Source organism: Oncorhynchus mykiss, chromosome 20 (assembly GCF_013265735.2).
Source record: "Oncorhynchus mykiss isolate Arlee chromosome 20, USDA_OmykA_1.1, whole genome shotgun sequence".
NCBI classification, from domain to species: Eukaryota; Metazoa; Chordata; class Actinopteri; order Salmoniformes; family Salmonidae; genus Oncorhynchus; species Oncorhynchus mykiss.
In genome coordinates this window covers 29550822-29571073 of record NC_048584.1, presented here as the reverse complement: position 1 = coordinate 29571073, position 20252 = coordinate 29550822, and the positions used below count along the sequence as shown (strand labels likewise).

General features: G+C 43.3%; 1 protein-coding gene across 3 annotated transcripts in view; it reads left to right on the top strand.

The window, feature by feature from the left end:
* The first annotated feature begins 40 nt into the window (after window positions 1–40).
* Window positions 41–20252, top strand: part of LOC110499315 (fibulin-7) — a 29695-nt gene continuing 9483 nt past the window's right edge. The window contains exons 1-5 of one of the 3 annotated variants that reach the window (XM_036956141.1): window positions 43–512; window positions 8365–8527; window positions 11837–12013; window positions 18699–18824; window positions 19143–19349. In XM_036956141.1, coding sequence (XP_036812036.1) covers window positions 435–512; window positions 8365–8527; window positions 11837–12013; window positions 18699–18824; window positions 19143–19349 — 751 coding nt within the window. In that variant the 5' untranslated portion in view covers window positions 43–434. Of the gene's footprint in view, window positions 513–8364; window positions 8528–11836; window positions 12014–18698; window positions 18825–19142; window positions 19350–20252 lie in introns of all 3 variants that reach the window. The other 2 variants (XM_036956143.1, XM_036956144.1) reach the window with 2 other exon arrangements.

Sequence of the window (20252 nt, the reverse complement as noted above, 5' to 3'; positions counted from 1 at the left end):
TTCGGTCTGAGTCTGGGAATGGCGACACAGCCAATGAGAAGAAGAACAGAACATTGGGGAGAGAGAGAAACCCGACTGGGGTATTGGTGGGAGGGATTATTCCTAGTACATCCATCGCTTTTCAAAGTCTACATTTTCAGTTAGGTTAAGCAGTAGATTCAGGCTCACTCTCATCATAGTCTATCCAAGAGCGCACGGACGGGAACGGGAGCGCACAGCATCCCAACCGTCGCTCGTACCACCTGATGAGAAGTATCTTAGTTCCCATCCTGAATCCACACACTGCCAGTTCAGTTGCGCAAACGCTGCGGAGGAGCTTCGGAAATCGAAGTTGAGTTCGTTGGTTTTCTATTCTTTAAACACCTGACTAAGTTTGACCATTTGGAGAAAAAATCGGATATCATACCAACACCAATCCAGTAGGAATTAAAGTTATGGCACTATCCATGCTGCGCAGCGGTTTGCTTTTTCTGTGTCTGACAACTATCCATACCTGCAATGGTGGCGGACAGGTTTGTAGTCTTCGCACCTATCATCTGTGCATGTGTGTGTGGTAGGCTACATGCTTATTACGCGTAGAGAGAGATGCGTAATTTTTAAGAATATTTTGTTGGAAAAGTTATTGTTTTTTTCCTCAACAACAACCCATGCTGCAAAAGTTACTCTAGGCTACAGTTAATTAGCTTTATGTTACGCTCAAAAAAAGAAGGCTACATTAATTAACACGTATATAAATATGTCTTCCAGTGTTTTGTTATCTGTACACGTAGTCCTTCATGTTCTTCCTCAGACAAAACAAACCTTAACTTGAAATTGCTATCCTTGATTTGAACATGTAGGCTATTATAGGCCATGTCCTCGTCACAAATGAGCAAGGACTGTCCTTACAGGGTTAGACAAATATCCCGTTGAGCAAGGGAAAATACCTATTGAAAGTTAATAAGAGGGAAGCCGTGAGCACTGACTCTTGGACGCCTTTCGGCATCTTTGTCCAGGATTCTAAAACAAGCCATCTACAGTGCCTTGCGAAAGTATTTGGCCCCCTTGAACTTTGCGACCTTTTGCCACATTTCAGGCTTCAAACATAAAGATATAAAACTGTATTTTTTTGTGAAGAATCAACAACAAGTGGGACACAATCATGAAGTGGAACGACATTTATTGGATATTTCAAACTTTTTTAACAAATCAAAAACTGAAAAATTGGGCGTGCAAAATTATTCAGCCCCCTTAAGTTAATACTTTGTAGCGCCACCTTTTGCTGCGATTACAGCTGTAAGTCGCTTGGGGTATGTCTCTATCAGTTTTGCACATCGAGAGACTGACATTTTTTCCCATTCCTCCTTGCAAAACAGCTCGAGCTCAGTGAGGTTGGATGGAGAGCATTTGTGAACAGTAGTTTTCAGTTCTTTCCACAGATTCTCGATTGGATTCAGGTCTGGACTTTGACTTGGCCATTCTAACACCTGGATATGTTTATTTTTGAACCATTCCATTGTAGATTTTGCTTTATGTTTTGGATCATTGTCTTGTTGGAAGACAAATCTCCGTCCCAGTCTCAGGTCTTTTGCAGACTCCATCAGGTTTTCTTCCAGAATGGTCCTGTATTTGGCTCCAACCATCTTCCCATCAATTTTAACCATCTTCCCTGTCCCCGCTGAAGAAAAGCAGGCCCAAACCATGATGCTGCCACCACCATGTTTGACAGTGGGGATGGTGTGTTCAGCTGTATTGCTTTTACGCCAAACATAACGTTTTGCATTGTTGCCAAAAAGTTCAATTTTGGTTTCATCTGACCAGAGCACCTTCTTCCACATGTTTGGTGTGTCTCCCAGGTGGCTTGTGGCAAACTTTAAACAACACTTTTTATGGATATCTTTAAGAAATGGCTTTCTTCTTGCCACTCTTCCATAAAGGCCAGATTTGTGCAATATACGACTGATTGTTGTCCTATGGACAGGGTCTCCCACCTCAGCTGTAGATCTCTGCAGTTCATCCAGAGTGATCATGGGCCTCTTGGCTGAATCTCTGATCAGTCTTCTCCTTGTATGAGCTGAAAGTTTAGAGGGACGGCCAGGTCTTGGTAGATTTGCAGTGGTATGATACTCCTTCCATTTCAACATTATCGCTTGCACAGTGCTCCTTGGGATGTTTAAAGCTTGGGAAATCTTTTTGTATCCAAATCCGGCTTTAAACTTCTTCACAACAGTATCTCGGACCTGCCTGGTGTGTTCCTTGTTCTTCATGATGCTCTCTGCGCTTTTAACGGACCTCTGAGACTATCACAGTGCAGGTGCATTTATACGGAGACTTGATTACACACAGGTGGATTGTATTTATCATCATTAGTCATTTAGGTCAACATTGGATCATTCAGAGATCCTCACTGAACTTCTGGAGAGAGTTTGCTGCACTGAAAGTAAAGGGGCTGAATAATTTTGCACGCCCAATTTCTCAGTTTTTGATTTGTTAAAAAAGTTTGAAATATCCAATAAATGTCGTTCCACTTCATGATTGTGTCCCACTTGTTGTTGATTCTTCACAAAAAAATACAGTTTTATATCTTTATGTTTGAAGCCTGAAATGTGGCAAAAGGTCGCAAAGTTCAAGGGGGCCAAATACTTTTGCAAGGCACTGTATATATGAGCCCACTGTGTGTGTGTGTGTGTGTGTGTGTGCGTGCGTGTGTGTGTGCGTGCGTGTTTGTGTGCAGGGCTCCAGACTGGGACCATTCGCATCAGTGCGAACTCCACATTCTACATGGTCACCTCTCTTAAAAGGCTAAAACCATGATTTGGTCAAACAGTAAAGTTCATTATCCTCATGATTCCCGTAATGACAGTGTCAACCTGCCCCTCTACCTCTTTCGCTGGGGCCTGCTGCGGAAAACACAACTATTCAACGGTGTCAGCTCTCAATTTTGAGCTCAATGGCAACTATTTATAACAAGATATGTGATATGGTTTGCGATAGGCCTATGGAGCGCGAAAATATGCATTGGCCATTGGGATTGCAAAGGCCTTATTGGGCGCTAAACTACAACTGCAGCGTTTTTGGGGATATTCAACATTGACTGTTATATTTACATGGCTGCTAGCAGTGGGTATTCTATTTAGAGTCAGCAATCTAGCGAGTGTGTTTTGAGTTTCCACTTACTCAGGTGGTGAATTAGCCCCAAATACAGTGCCTTGCGAAAGTATTCGGCCCCCTTGAACTTTGCGACCTTTTGCCAAATTGCTGCTGGGTGTCACCCTAGATAACAAGCTGTCATGGTCAAAACATATAGACTCAATGGTTGCTTAAATCGGAAGAAGTCTGTCCATCATAGGGCTTTGCTCTGCCTTCTTGATATCTCAGTCGTACCTGGACTACTGCTCAGCTGTGTGGTCACGTGCCGCAAAGAGGGACATAGGTACAGTGCCTTGCGAAAGTATTCGGCCCCCTTGAACTTTGCGACCTTTTGCCACATTTCAGGCTTCAAACATAAATATATAAAACTGTATTTTTTTGTGAAGAATCAACAACAAGTGGGACACAATCATGAAGTGGAACGACATTTTTTGGATATTTCAAACTTTTTTAACAAATCAAAAACTGAAAAATTGGGCGTGCAAAATTATTCAGCCCCTTTACTTTCAGTGCAGCAAACTCTCTCCAGAAGTTCAGTGAGGATCTCTGAATGATCCAATGTTGACCTAAATGACTAATGATGATAAATACAATCCACCTGTGTGTAATCAAGTCTCCGTATAAATGCACCTGCACTGTGATAGTCTCAGAGGTCCGTTAAAAGCGCAGAGAGCATCATGAAGAACAAGGAACACACCAGGCAGGTCAGAGATACTGTTGTGAAGAAGTTTAAAGCCGGATTTGGATACAAAAAGATTTCCCAAGCTTTAAACATCCCAAGGAGCACTGTGCAAGCGATAATATTGAAATGGAAGGAGTATCAGACCACTGCAAATCTACCAAGACCTGGCCGTTCCTCTAAACTTTCAGCTCATACAAGGAGAAGACTGATCAGAGATGCAGCCAAGAGGCCCATGATCACTCTGGATGAACTGCAGAGATCTACAGCTGAGGTGGGAGACTCTGTCCATAGGACAACAATCAGTCGTATATTGCACAAATCTGGCCTTTATGGAAGAGTGGCAAGAAGAAAGCCATTTCTTAAAGATATCCATAAAAAGTGTTGTTTAAAGTTTGCCACAAGCCACCTGGGAGACACACCAAACATGTGGAAGAAGGTGCTCTGGTCAGATGAAACCAAAATTGAACTTTTTGGCAACAATGCAAAACGTTATGTTTGGCGTAAAAGCAACACAGCTGAACACACCATCCCCACTGTCAAACATGGTGGTGGCAGCATCATGGTTTGGGCCTGCTTTTCTTCAGCAGGGACAGGGAAGATGGTTAAAATTGATGGGAAGATGGATGGAGCCAAATACAGGACCATTCTGGAAGAAAACCTGATGGAGTCTGCAAAAGACCTGAGACTGGGACGGAGATTTGTCTTCCAACAAGACAATGATCCAAAACATAAAGCAAAATCTACAATGGAATGGTTCAAAAATAAACATATCCAGGTGTTAGAATGGCCAAGTCAAAGTCCAGACCTGAATCCAATCGAGAATCTGTGGAAAGAACTGAAAACTGCTGTTCACAAATGCTCTCCATCCAACCTCACTGAGCTCGAGCTGTTTTGCAAGGAGGAATGGGAAAAAAATTCAGTCTCTCGATGTGCAAAACTGATAGAGACATACCCCAAGCGACTTACAACTGTAATCGCAGCAAAAGGTGGCGCTACAAAGTATTAACTTAAGGGGGCTGAATAATTTTGCACGCCCAATTTTTCAGTTTTTGATTTGTTAAAAAAGTTTGAAATATCCAATAAATGTCGTTCCACTTCATGATTGTGTCCCACTTGTTGTTGATTCTTCACAAAAAAAATACAGTTTTATATCTTTATGTTTGAAGCCTGAAATGTGGCAAAAGGTCGCAAAGTTCAAGGGGGCCGAATACTTTCGCAAGGCACTGTATACTGTTAACCTATGATATTAGTGCACATAAAAATGCAGGCAAATTCATCTCTATTGAACAAAAACAAACCAGAACATTCTGGAGCCCTATTTTAACAGTAAAATCTAACCACAATAGCATAATTGTCAACCCAAAATGCAAGACAATCACTGAATTAGGTTGCACATCAAAATAATTTGAATAACAACATGAGAAGATGACGAAGCAACGTGCTTCTTGAATAGCATCTCAGTAGTCTATTACACATTTCAATAAAGCACTATGAATTACTTCATAAGATGATACAAATGTTTTCAATTGAGTGACGTTACAATTTCATTTGGGTGCGAACAAATCATGGGCTGGTGCCATCAAGGGAAAAATTGTAGTCTGAGCCCTGGTTTGTGTGTGTGTTTGTGTGTGTTGCTAGGATGGATATGAGTCCACTACTGTGTCAGTTAGTGGCATTTCCATTTACCCTGTGGGAGAGTCGTCAAAGAAAAGAAAAGAGCACATGGAATAAGTCTTATTGAAGCATAGGGCCTACTCTTGGCCAATGGCCCTCTGAGAATTGACCTTTATAAGGGCAGTTCTGCCTCAAGGGCAGAATCAATGGGATTTCTTAAGTTTAGGAAAGTTATTGCAGTACTCACAGTGGGCATTGATTGTCATTTCAAGTATGCAAGGTATGCCCTCACCTGAGAAATTACACTTTTCTACAGACTTGTTAAATATGATTGAAAAGGATTAGCAAACAGCCATTTATTTCACTGTTCTCTGAGACTTTGGAATGAGCTTATCTGTCAACAGCCTGCTCTCAAATAGCTCATGGGCTCATGGCATCCAGGCTATGTGCTGAAGCTGAATACAAAGCTGGTCCATTCAGAGTTTGTTATCCAAGGAGTCTGTAGCTGTGTCCCAAATGGCACCCTATTCCCTATATAGTGCATTATTTTTGCATCGACCTCAGTCAAATGTATTGCACTATATAGGAAATAGGGTGTAATTTAGGATGCAACCACTGTGTTTCCTGCCATGTAAATATACAGAGGGCCAGGGTTCTGGACAGAGGTCTCACTGACAGACATCTGTCAAACAGCTTTGGTCCAGCTGCTGTATTGTCTGACACTGGAGAAGAAGGAGAAAATGAAGAATAGAGCGAGGGGTAGAGAGAGAGGGAGAGAGACAGACAGTGAGAGGTGCGTGGTGTGGCGGCCTCTCACATGGTCCTCCAAGTGAGTACCAGGACCAGGGGGAGGAGGGTTTTGAGGGCTAGCGGAGACAGCTGTGGCTAGAAGGTTATTACTTTAGAAGTAGTGTACGCACAGCCAATAACTTTCAGGTGCACTGTTTTGACCCAAAGGTCGTTGTCAGGCTCTTTCTTTCAGGAATCCTCGGTATGACTTCTGAATGTTAATAGAAGGATATGATTGCTGAATCTTCCATGACCAGGTGGCAGGCCACAGCCATAATACTAATACAGTAATAACACAACGATATGAATGTTATCATTATTTGATCTCTGAAATCACAACCAACAACATTACTATAATAATACTCAGTGGTGTAAAGTACTTAAGGAAGAATACATTAAAGTACTACTTAAATCATTTTTTGGGGTATCTGTACTTTACTTTACTATTTATATGTTTGACCACTTTTACATTTACTCCACTACATTCCCAAATAAAATATTGTACTTCTTACTCCATACATTTTCCCTGACAACCAAAAGTACTCATTACATTTTGAATGCTTAGCAGGACAGGAAAATTGTTAAATTCACACACTTATCAAGAGAACACTTGGTCATCCCTACTGCCTCTGATCTGACAGACTCAGTGTGCCCCTGGCAATCCGTACATTTTAAAAACAAGAAGATGATGCCGTCCGCCTTGCTTAATATAAGGAATTTTAAATGATTTATACTTTTACTTTTGATGCTTAAGTATATTTTTTCAATTACATTTACTTTTGATACTTAAGTATTTTTAAAACCAAATACTTTTAGACTTTTACTCAAGTAGTATGTTACTGGGTGACGTTCACTTTTACTTGAGTAACTTTCTATTAAGGTATCTTTATTTTTACTCAAGTATGACAGTTGGGTACTTTTTCCACCACTAATAATACTACAATGATATAAATGTTATTGGTCTTGTTGAAAACACCTGTGCAGCTGTGAAATTGGATTGGGATTTGTTTTGGCGACGGTTGTTGGAAATGCTAGGGAACACTGGCGGAATGTCAATATTTGTAACCACAGCCATCACAGAACCCACCCACCACCAGACATTTTGAAGTTTGATTTGGGTACATCCCAAATGGCAGCCTATTCCCTACACTCTTAGAAAAAATGTGCTATCTAGAACCTAAAAGGGTTTTTCGGCTATCCCCATAGGAGAAACCTTTGAAGAACCCATTTTTGGTTCCAGGTAGAACTCTATTGGGTTCCATTTAGAACACTAGGGTTCTACATGGAACCCAAAAGAGTTCTACCTGGAAGAAAAAAAAGGTTATCCTATGGGACAGCCAAATAACCCTTTTGGAACCCTTTTTATGTATATTGTGTATAGTGTATATAGTGCACTACTTCTGACCAAGGCCCATAGTGCTCTGGTCAAAGGTAGTGCACTATATAAGGAATAGGGTGCCATTTGGGGACGTGCCTTGGAGTTAATCGAGTGATGTCATTAACTACCACAGCTGCGCTAGGCTTGTTAAATCATACCTGCCTCTTCTCATATGTTATGACGATTACACATTTTGTGGATTTTATTGGTAGTTGTGATTTATTGAAGCTTGCTCATTTTAATTGCGCTATAATACTGTCATAGTGCAAATCATGGTTTATTTATATGCTTCCCATTAAATTGATATTAATCATGGTTTAATATCTTCAAATACTTGTTGTTTTAACATTTGGTTATGTGTGTGACTAAGAACAAAATAGGTTGTGGCTTGTAAAACTGAAAGCCAACACTCCTTAGTTTCTAATTTCCCAGTTCTGTACTGGTATGTGCTTCATTATTTTCCAGAACTGCATGGACAAACACCACCAAGAACCATGTTCTTCATGTTGTTTTCATGTTTGACCAGTTAAACATGTATGTAACTGAATGATATCTTATGTTAACATCACAGGAGGCTACTGAGGGGAGAATGGCTCATAATAATGGCCTTGAACAGAGCAAATGGAATGGAAACCATGTGTTTGATGTATTTGATACCATTCCACTGGTTCTGCTCCAGTTATTACCACAAGCCCGTTCTCCCCAGTTAAGGTGCCACCAACCTCCTGTGGTTAACTCTGTCTCCAAGTTGTATGTGTCTCTCTGTCTCTAGAACTGCATGGATAAACACCAGGTGGTTGGTGTTCTCCGTCAGATGGAGAAGTTTCTGAAGGGACAGGAGATGAGATTCACAGAGGGACTACGCATCATGAAGTCAAAACTGGCAACCCTACAGAACTCTGTCTCCAAGTTGCCTCAGGCCGATCAGTCGGCTGGTGAGTAGACCGAGAGTATAGCCATTCTCCAGCACTCTGCAGCACCTGAAATCAAACTCTTATTTAGCCATGTACAGACCAGCCTAAGAGTTCTTTACGCTATCTTGCTCTCATTCTCTAGCTGTCTCTCCTCAATATAGCAGCTGATGAATGATTTGTTCTTAACTGACTTGCCTAGTTAAATAAAGGTACAATAAAAAAAAGAATTCATCAACAGAGGAGAAAATTGGAGCACGTTGAATGATAATGGAAGTCGATTTCAGAAATGCTTCTTTATTATTAAAACCAGAAATCTACTTTGATTGTCTTTCAATTTACTCCACTTTTGTCCTCTATTTATGCACCATGTTTAGAGAGCCAGGCCCAGGCCTAAAGATCCCCTAGCCTGGGCCTACTTCCATTGTCCTTAAGAGGGGCTCTACTGCAGAGACATAACATCCTAACCAGAGGGTAAGGGGAGGAGTGTTAGAGGCTAGGGAGTAGTGTGTGGTCTGCCATCATTGGATTTTGGGGAAGTTATTCTATTGTTTACCATGTCAGTACTGTTTACCATAATGTGCATTGATGAGATTCACATCCCCGTTCCTGATTTTGTGGTCAATAAATCAACAAAATAAGGAAACAGTTAGATTTGAAAGTTTAGCTTAAAGTTTAAAGTTTCCCACTGAAACCCAAGCTTCTGCATAGCACTTAAATGACATGTGAACTCTCTTCGACCTGATGTTGACACTTTAGTAGATAAACCTCAGTATTGGGTCAATGTGGAAATCGTTGGTCTTCTAGTAGTTACCGCTGTCCTTTTGGATCAAATGTTTTTCTTCCAGACAACTAGTTAGGCTTATCAGGGGTTTCTATCAAACTTAGCCATAGCAAGTTCTATTGTGTTATTTTCAATTCTATTCTATTCGATTCTATTTCTTTCTATTCTATTCCTGTGAAAATGGATGAATAGAGTCATTCATCAGCTGCTATTTTGAGAGAGATAGTAAAAGAGAGAAGAGAGAGAGAGGGATAGAGCGAGAGAGAAGAGAGAGAGGAAGAGAGAGAGAGAGAGAGAGAGAGAGAATGTCATTTGGCACCATTACAGTACACACCGAGCACTCAATAGGAGACTGACAGGAAGTGGAATTGTGTCGTTTAGCACCAGACATGTGGATGATAGCTCTGCTCTTACTGGTATAGAACAAACCTCCCCCTCTCTCTCTCTTTTGCTCAAAAATAAACTAGACACTGTTTAGCCATGTGCTTGCAATTACTTGAAAGATTTCTCTTCTCCTATTTCTGTTGTTGTATAGTTACAGTGAGGGTACAAAACATTATGAACACCTGCTCTTTCCATGACAGACTGACCATATTAATCCAGGTAAAAAAATATGATCCCTTATTGATGTCACTTGTTAAATCCACTTCAATCAGTGTAGATGAAGGGGAGGAGACAGGATAAATTATGATTTTAAGCCTTGAGACAATTGAGACGTGGATTGTGTATGTGTGCCATTCAGAGGGTGAATGGGTAAAACCTAAAAATTAAGTGCCTTTTAACGGGGTACGGTAGTAGGTGCCAGGCGCACCAGTTTGTGTCAAGAACTGCAACACTGCTGGATTTTCCACGCTCAACTGTTTCCTGTGTGTATCGTCCAGCTAACTTGACACAACTGTGGGAACCATTGGAGTCAACATGGGCCAGCATTCGTGTGGAATGCTTTCGAAACCTTGTAGAGTCTATGCCCCAACGAAATGAGGATGTTCTGCAATTCAATATTTGGAAGGTGTATAGCACACGTAGCCTGCATATCAGTGCATACACAGAAACTATCTAGGGGAGAGGCGCTGTGCTGTGAGGTTGTGCTGTGTGGTGTTGCTGTTTATTTGAGCAATATGAGATGGAACGGATTTCCGTGCAATAATGGCTCTATATAATACTACACGCTTTCTTAAGTTTGTTCTGGATTTGGGGACAGTGGAAAGACTGTGCTTCCAATCATCTTTGGAAAGAAAAAAACTACTTTAAGGCATATTTTTGTACAGTCAAATGAAGGGAATGTTCTTACTGTGCTTTCAATTAGTTGAAAATTGAAAGCACAGTAAGAACATTCCCTGCGTTTAACTGTAGAAAAATGTGCCTGAAAGATGAGGTATGTTGGTTATGTTTCAAAATGCTGATTCCTGCCGTACCTGTGTTGTGGAGTTAGCCTACTACTTACAGCATTTCCATACAATTTTACTTTGGGAGGTACAATATTATGCAATTGACAGGGTGTGGGGTGTTTATCCCAAAAGCGTAAGCTGTACTGTACTAGAGGTCAAACCTCTTTATTTACATCCAGATTTAGAAAAGAAGCACATACTGATCTAATTACATTAAAACCTTGGCTTTCAATTGTAAGTAGTAGGCTAACTCCAGAACACAGGTACGGCAGGAACCTTTTGAAACAACCAACATACCTCATCTTTCAGGCACATTTTTCTACAGTTAAAGGAAGGGAGCATTTGATCAGTGTGTAATTACAACACCTTGGCTTTCAATTCTGTACATTTGTGAAATTATTTTCTATTAATGCTGCCATTTTATCCTTTCTGCATTTGTAGTAGGCCTAGTTTCTCTCAAAAAAATGGTCATTTGTTCCTTTCTGCATTTGTAGTAGGCCTAGTTTCTCTCAAAAAAATGGTCATTTGTTCCTTTCTGCATTTGTAGTAGGCCTAGTTTCTCTCAATAAAATGGTAATTTGTTCCTTTCTGCATTTGTAGTAGGCCTAGTTTCTCTCAATAAAATGGTAATTTGTTCCTTTCTGCATTTGTAGTAGGCCTAGTTTCTCTCAAAAAAATGGTCATTTGTTCCTTTCTGCATTTGTAGTAGGCCTAGTTTCTCTCAATAAAATGGTAATTTGTCGAGAACTATTTCAAGTAGCTGTTTTATTTGGTTTTAGAACTGGTGTTGTTGGTTTCCCCTCTCCTCCAAAACGGCTAGTAGCAGTAATCTGTTGAATGAAATGAGGCATTGCGTCAGTCTTTTCCCATGAAGTGGTCCTAGAGTCCTACAGGACCAACAGTACCCGGGACATGTGTATGTCCTCAGGCACTAAATACCACAGGATGCTGGGTGACTCCATATGCATACATGAAGTGGTCCTAGAGTCCTACAGTACCAACAGTACCCGGGACATGTGTATGTCCTCAGGCACTAAATACCACAGGATGCTGGGTGACTCCATATGCATACATGTGTGACAATCTTCTCTCTCCTCTCTTCCTCCCCCCCTCTCCCTCTCCCTCCCTCTGTCCTCCCTCCCTCTTCTCTCTCTGCCCCAGCCCCCTCTGTATGCCCCTCCCTGGAAGCCCCTGTCCACGGGACAAAGTTTGGCTCCAAGTATTTCATCAGTCATGAAGTCCATTTCACCTGTTCCCATGGTTACCATCTTGTGGGCCCCGGGACACGTGTGTGTCAAGAGAACGGGAGTTGGAGTGGTGTCAACACTATCTGTAAAGGTACATGTCTGTCTGTCTGTCTGTCTGTCTGTCTGTCTGTCTGTCTGTCTGTCTGTCTGTTTGTCTGTCTGTCTGTCTGTCTGTCTGTCTGTCTGTCTGTCTGTCTGTCTGTCTGTCTGTCTGTCTGTCTGTCTGTCTGTCCAAATGGGCAATATAGTCAAACACACATCACTTTAGGTGGTGCAGGGCTGAGGAAAACTTGAAGAGATGGGACCCGCACACATTACACCACCATATCTTTATTTAGCATTAAGTTAGGAACAATGTTCCAATGTGTCTGTCCAATGTCTGTCTGTCCACCTGAAACCAGAGCCCATCTCACACATTACATTGCAGTTTTGCTATTTCCTACACAAATGTTCCTCTTTAAAATGACTTGAGTTCACATCAGCCAGTCACTGTAAATTGTAAAGGTCACACTACTCCTCTTCTCCTGTTGTTATTCACTAGTGCTGCTGCCATGGACTCTGTCTTCACAACGCCCTGGAATTTACTGTAAATACCTTTTATCATCAGTCGGAGGGGGGGGCAAAGAGGGGAGGGTGGGCAGAGGGGAGGGGACAGAGAGGGGAACGGGGGGTGGCAGAGAGGGGGACAGAGTGGGGGACAGAGAGGGAGACAGAGGAAGGGACGTAGGGGGGGACAGAGGAAGGGACAGAGAGGGAGACAGAGCAAGGGACAGAGGAAGGGACAGAGGGGGACAGAGGAAGGGACAGAAGAAGGGACAGAGAGGGGGACAGAGGAAGGGACAGAGAAGGGGACAGAGGAAGAGACAGAGGGGGGGACAGAGGAAGGGACAGAGAGGGCAGCAGGGAGGGGGACAGAGAGGGCAGCAGAGAGGGGGACAGAGAGGGCAGCAGAGAGGGCAGCAGAGAGGGGGACAGAGAGGGCAGCAGAGAGGGGGACAGAGAGGGGACAGAGAGGGGGACAGAGAGGGGACAGAGAGGAGGACAGAGAGGGCAGCAGAGAGGGGGACAGAGAGGGCAGCAGAGAGGGGGAAGGGGTGTTAATAAAGAGTAAGGAGGAATGTTTAACACGTGCTAATGTTATATTAGAGTGCGGTGGTGTATTGAAGCTGTGTTTCCAAAGTATGTGTCTGCACAGTGGCGATCCATCCATACACCTGTTAGTGGTTAGCTTTTACTACTGACATCACTATCACTTTAAACTCCCATCCTGTTCTTCACAATTTGACCTATGAAGATTTTCTGATATAACTGTGGTCAGAGTGGCTGCAGTGGCTACAAAAACAGTTGGCTAAAACTACATCTAGGCCGTGTTCTTTGGGGCATGTCATGTAAAATGTTTAACCACGAAAAATGTGAGTTTTTCATTGGACAATTCCAGGTAGTCCCTCTCTGTTTCAGTCTGGTTTCTTTCATTTGCTACCTAATGAAATTAACCCAGCCCTGCATTCATTATTGGGTTGTGCCAGACAGTGCACCCTCAACTACTCAGAGTTGAGCAAAGAATAAATACATTGAGACAGACTGAAGATTTAACAGACAGGGATTCCTGTAAGGAACTGCTCTGACTGAACACTACTGGACAGAAATCTGGCATCTGCGACCCAGACCCTTTGTTGTTCTAGAATCTAGAGTAGTCTGTTCAGACAGAGGGCCCTGTAGACCTGTAAAGATTGATGACGGAGGAAGAGAGAGGGAGAAAAAGAGAGAGGAAAAGAGAGAGAGCGTGATAGAGGAAGAGAATATGAGGAAAGAAAGGGGAAGAGATGGAGGAATAGAGGAAGGAGAAAGATAAGGGGAGAGAGAAAAGGAGAGAGAAAAACAGAAAAAGAGAGAGAAGAGAGTGAAAATGTGTAGAGTGAAAAATACCTGACCTATAAGAGGGAGAGGAATAGATAGAGAGAGGGAGAGGGATAGATAGAGAGAGGGAGAGAGAGAGGGAGAGAGATAGAAGGAGAGAGAGGGATAGATAGAGAGAGAGAGAGAGAGAGAGAGAGAGAGAGAGAGAGAGAGAGAGAGAGAGAGAGGTAGAAAGAGAGCGAGAGAGAGAAAGGGAGAGATAGAGCGAGGGAGAGGGATGGATAGAGGGAGGGAGAGGGATAGATAGAGGAAGGGAGAGGGATATATAGAGGGAGAGAGAGGGAGAGGGATAGTTAGAGGGAGAGATAGAGAGAGTGTGAGGGATAGATAGAGGGAGAGATAGGGAGAGGGATAGATAGAGGGATAGATAGAGGGAAAGGGAGAGATAGAGGGAGAGAGAGTGAGAGGGATAGATAGAGGGAGAGGGATAGATAGAGGGAGAGAGAGGGAGAGGGATAGATAGAGGGAGAGGGATAGATAGAGGGAGAGAGAGTGAGAGGGATAGATAGAGGAGAGGGGAATGGATAGATAGAGGGAGAGAGAGTGAGAGGGATAGATAGAGGGAAAGGGATAGATAGAGGGAGAGAGAGTGAGAGGGATAGATAGAGGGATAGAGAGTGAGAGGGATAGATAGAGGGAGAGAGAGTGAGAGGGATAGATAGAGGGAAAGGGATAGATAGAGGGAGAGAGAGTGAGAGGGATAGATAGAGGGAGAGAGAGTGAGAGGGATAGATAGAGGGAGAGGGAGGGAGAGGGATAGATAGAGGGAGGGAGAGGGATATATAGAGGGAGAGAGAGGGAGAGGGATAGTTAGAGGGAGAGATAGAGATAGGGAGAGGGATAGATAGAGGGATAGATAGAGGGAAAGGGATAGATAGAGGGAGAGAGTGAGAGGGATAGATAGAGGGAGAGGGATAGATAGAGGGAGAGAGAGGGAGAGGGATAGATAGAGGAGAGGGAAATGGATAGATAGAGGGAGAGAGAGTGAGAGGGATAGATAGAGGGATAGAGAGTGAGAGGGCTAGATAGAGGGATAGAGGGAGAGAGAGTGAGAGGGATAGATAGAGGGAAAGGGATAGATAGAGGGAGAGAGAGTGAGAGGGATAGATAGAGGGAGAGAGAGTGAGAGGGATAGATAGAGGGATAGATAGAGGGAGAGAGAGTGAGAGGGATAGATAGAGGGATAGATAGAGGGAGAGAGAGGGAGAGGGATAGATAGAGGGATAGATAGAGAGAAAGGGATAGATAGAGAGATAGGGATAGATAGAGGGAGAGAGAGTGAGAGGGATAGATAGAGGGATAGATAGAGGGAAAGGGATAGATAGAGGGAGAGAGAGTGAGAGGGATAGATAGAGGGATAGATAGAGGGAGAGAGAGTGAGAGGGATAGATAGAGTGAGATAGAGGGATAGATAGAGGGAGAGAGAGTGAAAGGGATAAATAGAGAGGGAGAGGGATAGATATAGGGAAAGGGATAGATAGAGGGAGAGATAGAGAGAAAGGGATAGATAGAGAGAAAGGGATAGATAGAGGGAGTGAGAGTGAGAGGGATAGATAGAGTGAGATAGAGGGATAGATAGAGGTAGAGAGAGTGAGAGGGATAGATAGAGTGAGATAGAGGGATAGATAGAGGTAGAGAGAGTGAGAGGGATAGATATAGGGAAAGGGATAGATAGAGGGAGAGAGAGGGAATGAGAAATAAGGATAGAAGGAGGGCAGAGTCTCTGGGTCTTTAGCTCTGTGGGCTAACTGTATTTTGAACGAGAGTGCTATATAGAGTGAGAGCTAGAGGGAGAGGGAGAGAGAAAATGAGAGGGAAAGAGGTAGGTCTTTGCTTCTGTGGGCTAACTGTATTTTGACTCCTCTCCTAATCCCATGGTGTTTATTTGCCTTCCCCGGGGCCACCTGACCACAGGACAGGTACAGATGTATAGACCTATTTCTCTCCCTGGGATATTTTTAAACTCATTTTCCACATATTTTACATTTTTTATCCTCTCCCTCTCAATAGTGCTTTTTTAAAGCCAAACTCTAAATTTAGACATCTTATATATATGTACAGGACTACCCCTTTAGAACCCATCCACAGAGATGATATTGTGCAAGTTGGGTCTTTTCCTGGTCGTTTTAAACATCAACTTCCCCGTCTCCTTTGAGACCTAAGCACACATTGACTGAACTGACTGTACCACTTCGGATGTGTCTCAAATGGCGCCCTATTCCCTATTTAGTGCACTACTTTTGACCAGAGACCTATGTGAATAGGGTGACATTTGGAATGCACATTGGAATGTCTCGGCTAGTGCCAGTAGCGATGGCCGGGCTGGCAGAGATGTGAGCCATCAATAGCATGCTTAACATTGTTGATGCTATTAGACCATGGGCCGTGGTGCTGTTATGAAATATATGAGTGCAGCATGGATGAACTTAACATCTGCCTTCTGGGACCCCTGGACAAAGAGACTGAAGAGAGGAACAGCATGGATGAACTTAACCTCTGCCTTCTGGAACCCCTGGACAAAGAGACTGAAGAAAGGAACAGCATGGATGAACTTAACCTCTGCCTTCTGGAACCCCTGGACAAAGAGACTGAAGAGAGGAACAGCATGGATGAACTTAACCTCTGCCTTCTGGAACCCCTGGACAAAGAGACTGAAGAGAGGAACAGCATGGATGAACTTAACCTCTGCCTTCTGGAACCCCTGTACAAAGAGACTGAAGAGAGGAACAGCATGGATGAACTTAACCTCTGCCTTCTGGAACCCCTGGACAAAGAGACTGAAGAGAGGAACAGCATGGATGAACTTAACCTCTGCCTTCTGGAACCCCTGGACAAAGAGACTGAAGAAAGGAACAGCATGGATGAACTTAACCTCTGCCTTCTGGAACCCCTGGACAAAGAGACTGAAGAGAGGAACAGCATGGATGAACTTAACCTCTGCCTTCTGGAACCCCTGGACAAAGAGACTGAAGAGAGGAACAGCATGGATGAACTTAACCTCTGCCTTCTGGAACCCCTGGACAAAGAGACTGAAGAGAGGAACAGAAAAAATAGAAGGGGCTAGTAATCTTACAGTAGCCCTGCTGCCAATCCTGGACTGCATCCCAAATTACATCATATTATCTGTGTTGTGCACTACTTATGGGCCCTGGTCAAAATTGAATATTATGCCATTTGTGACGTAGTCGTTATTATGGGGGAATAGCACCAACACAGAGAGGGGAAGGGGAATAGGGGAATGTGCCCCCCTCTGGAATGCAGTCTAGTACAGGTGTTTTCTGTGTCCTTTATTGCCACTTTAACGAGGGGTTCATTCAGTGAGGGCTCTGAGCTCCAGCCACGATGAAGAATGGGCCTTTTCTTCTCATCCCCTTATCTGTTTATGTGCGGCTTGGTACCCCTTTAGTTGGCCAGCCGGCTGGCTCACGGGATGGGCTGCCTTCTCCCTTTCAGCCTGGCTTTCAGGGGCTGCTCCAGCTCAAACAAGGTCACCCTGAATGGGACGTGTATGTGTGTTATTCCTCCTCCTAGCAGAATAAAAATCTAATAAAAGTTTATTGTTCGAGGTACACAGTTTAGAAGATGTTACAGCGGGTGCAGCGAAATGCTTATGTTACTAGCTCGTAACAATGCAGTAAAATATCAAACAAGTAAACACGCACAAAAAGAAAGAAATCAAGAGTATGTTACAGTCCCTTATGTCTCTCTGGAAGGAGATCCTCGCCCTGAGCGCATCTACTTTATTATCCAGGAACTGAATGTTGATGGTTTGCTCGCTGCCTGAGTCTTCTGTTCCCTCGTCTCCGGCATCAACCTTTTGGTGTAGCACCCGGGATGAATGGGGCTGCCTCTGAAAGTTCGAAACAAAGGATCCACAAAAATGTGTCAGACCCCCAGTACTCCTGCTCCAGTCAATCCACCAATTCAGAGAGAGGTGATGGTGGATACAGGGAGGGGGGGATGAGGGTAGAGTAGGGTGTGTGTGTGTGTGTGTGTGTGTGTGTGTGTGTGTGTTATTCTTAATCCCGTGATAGATCCACTAATCTCAAGAGACAGACAACTTTCTTCTAATTTACAATGATAACATAGTCCACTCTGCAGCCAATTGAAGAAGCAATTTTGTTGCAATGGAATAAGTTTCCATGTTTGAAGAATAACCTTTTCTCCTTATTTATAAGTACAAAATCAGTACAAACCTCTTCTAGGGAGTTTTTCACTTGTTATAAGCAGTTACATAAACACAGACTCTTGGAGTCAGTGAAAGGCATGTGCCTCCTAACATTACAATTCTACAAGAATTAAACCCATTATAAAACCATTAAAACCATAATGCTAATAAAACCATGCCAACGGTCTCTGGAGAACTTTGTTCATCATGCTCATTTGACAAAAACAAAAACAAATCACCATCCATCCATTCCCCATCTGTGCAAGTCCATTTAGCTCAAACAACACCACTTCTTTATACAGTATGAATCAGGACTGAAACATTTCATCTCGGTGAGGCTGGAGGTGAGGCTGGAGACCTGAAGGGGAGTATTGACGGGGAAAGGAATGAATTGTCCTCTGTCTGTAAACGATGCTGCCAGGTTAGTCTGGTCTAAATCTGCTGTATTAGGTATCACCCATCCCCTGGACAGAGAGCAGACCTACAGCCCCTAGATGGGACTGAGATAAGTAGAGAGCTAACAGTATGCTCATTCATGTGTGAGACATCATGTATCTATTTAAAACAGTGTCAACAACAGAATTAAATACAACACTAGAATTGACATTGGCTTTCTAGGCAATGTGACTACAGGGCAGCCATCTTGGTCAGGGAAATCTTTCATTCTTTCACCTCTCCCTTATGTTCATAGATGTGAGTGAGTGCTCCAGTAACCCATGCCAGAACGGAGGGACCTGTGTAGAGGGAGTCAACCAATACAAGTGCACCTGTCCACAGAGCTGGAGTGGATCCAGCTGTCAGCACCAGACACAGACAGGTCAGCGGTACCAGACTTCATACACCTAAGACCCTACCATAGGACATAGAACCTAGAGACAATTGCATGACATTGCTATTTGTTGCTAGCTCACATATGATGTTCTGTTGTACATACTGTATTTGTGGATATCTGTGCATTGTTGTATGTGTTGTGTTATGTCTGTGTATGTGTTGTCAAGTCCTTGATACGTGTATGTCCTTGTCTTTGTTGTTTGTCCATGTATTGTCATGTACGTCTGCATGGTTGGGTTGTGGTTGTGCTGTGGTTGTATTTGTGCCTGTGCTTTTTGTGCGTGGTTGTGGTTGCGTTGTCCAGTGGTGCACAGGCCCTCTCCGGGCCGCCGGGCGAAGTTTAAGCTCCTCCCTCTCCCTCTGTCGCGTTCAGCGCCACCTGAGTGGAGCGTCATGAACGACCCTGCGTTTAGCCGACGACCCCGCTGTGCCAAGGTGGACAGAGCCCAACACTGCAGCTGCGACGCTGGCTTTCACATGAGTGGCACCTCGGACAACAGCATCTGCCAGGGTGAGACAGTCAGACAGCGATCTAGCTTGGTTAGTTTGGTTATGTTAGCCTGGTTAGTTTGGTTCAATCTGGTTTAATCAGGCTATGCCAAAGTGGACAGAGCCCAACGCTGTGATGCTGTGTTTCATATGAGTGGCACCTCGGACAACTCCATCTGCCAGGGAAAGACTGGCCTTTTCCAGAAACAACCCCTAGCATCTATCCCCTACCCACTAACTAGTTAGGATCTGAGAGGATTGGATAGTTGTAAGCTATATGGTGACGATATCTCCACCTTCCTATTTGAAGATAGCAAATACTGTTTGAACCCAGGTCTGCTGCTTGACATGGCTGCAATGTCCATAGTTTATGTGTCTAGACCCTGGAGCACCCATTTCCATCTCTTATGCTGTTGCAGAGATGTCATGTTATTGGCCCCTAATTCTTAATTAGGCATTAAACAACTCTCTACTTACCCCATCCCAGACAGACAGACAGATGAGAGATTGGACAAAGGGCCTCTTGCCCTTCAGCTCAAATCCTTCGACCTACTGTATCCCTCCCTATCCTTCCACCTATTCCTCTCTTTCTATCCTGTATTCCTGTCTCGATCCTTGTAAATGTATGACTCTAGGGAAGGGATCATCAACTACATTCAGCCTCGGGCCATTTTTTTCTTGAGCAGATAGTCAGGGGGCTGGAACATAATTACAAGTAATTTGTAGACTGATATACAATATTTGACTAAAACAATAATTTCAGACCTTGCTTACATTTTTTACAGTCACGTATCTCTATTATGTATGGGAATACTTGGGAACAGATATCCAAAATTAAAATCATTTGGAGCTGATTTTCTGCTGTTTTACAGTATTTTATGTCCAACCATGAAAATAAATAAATGTTGTTTTTTTTTGCTCATAA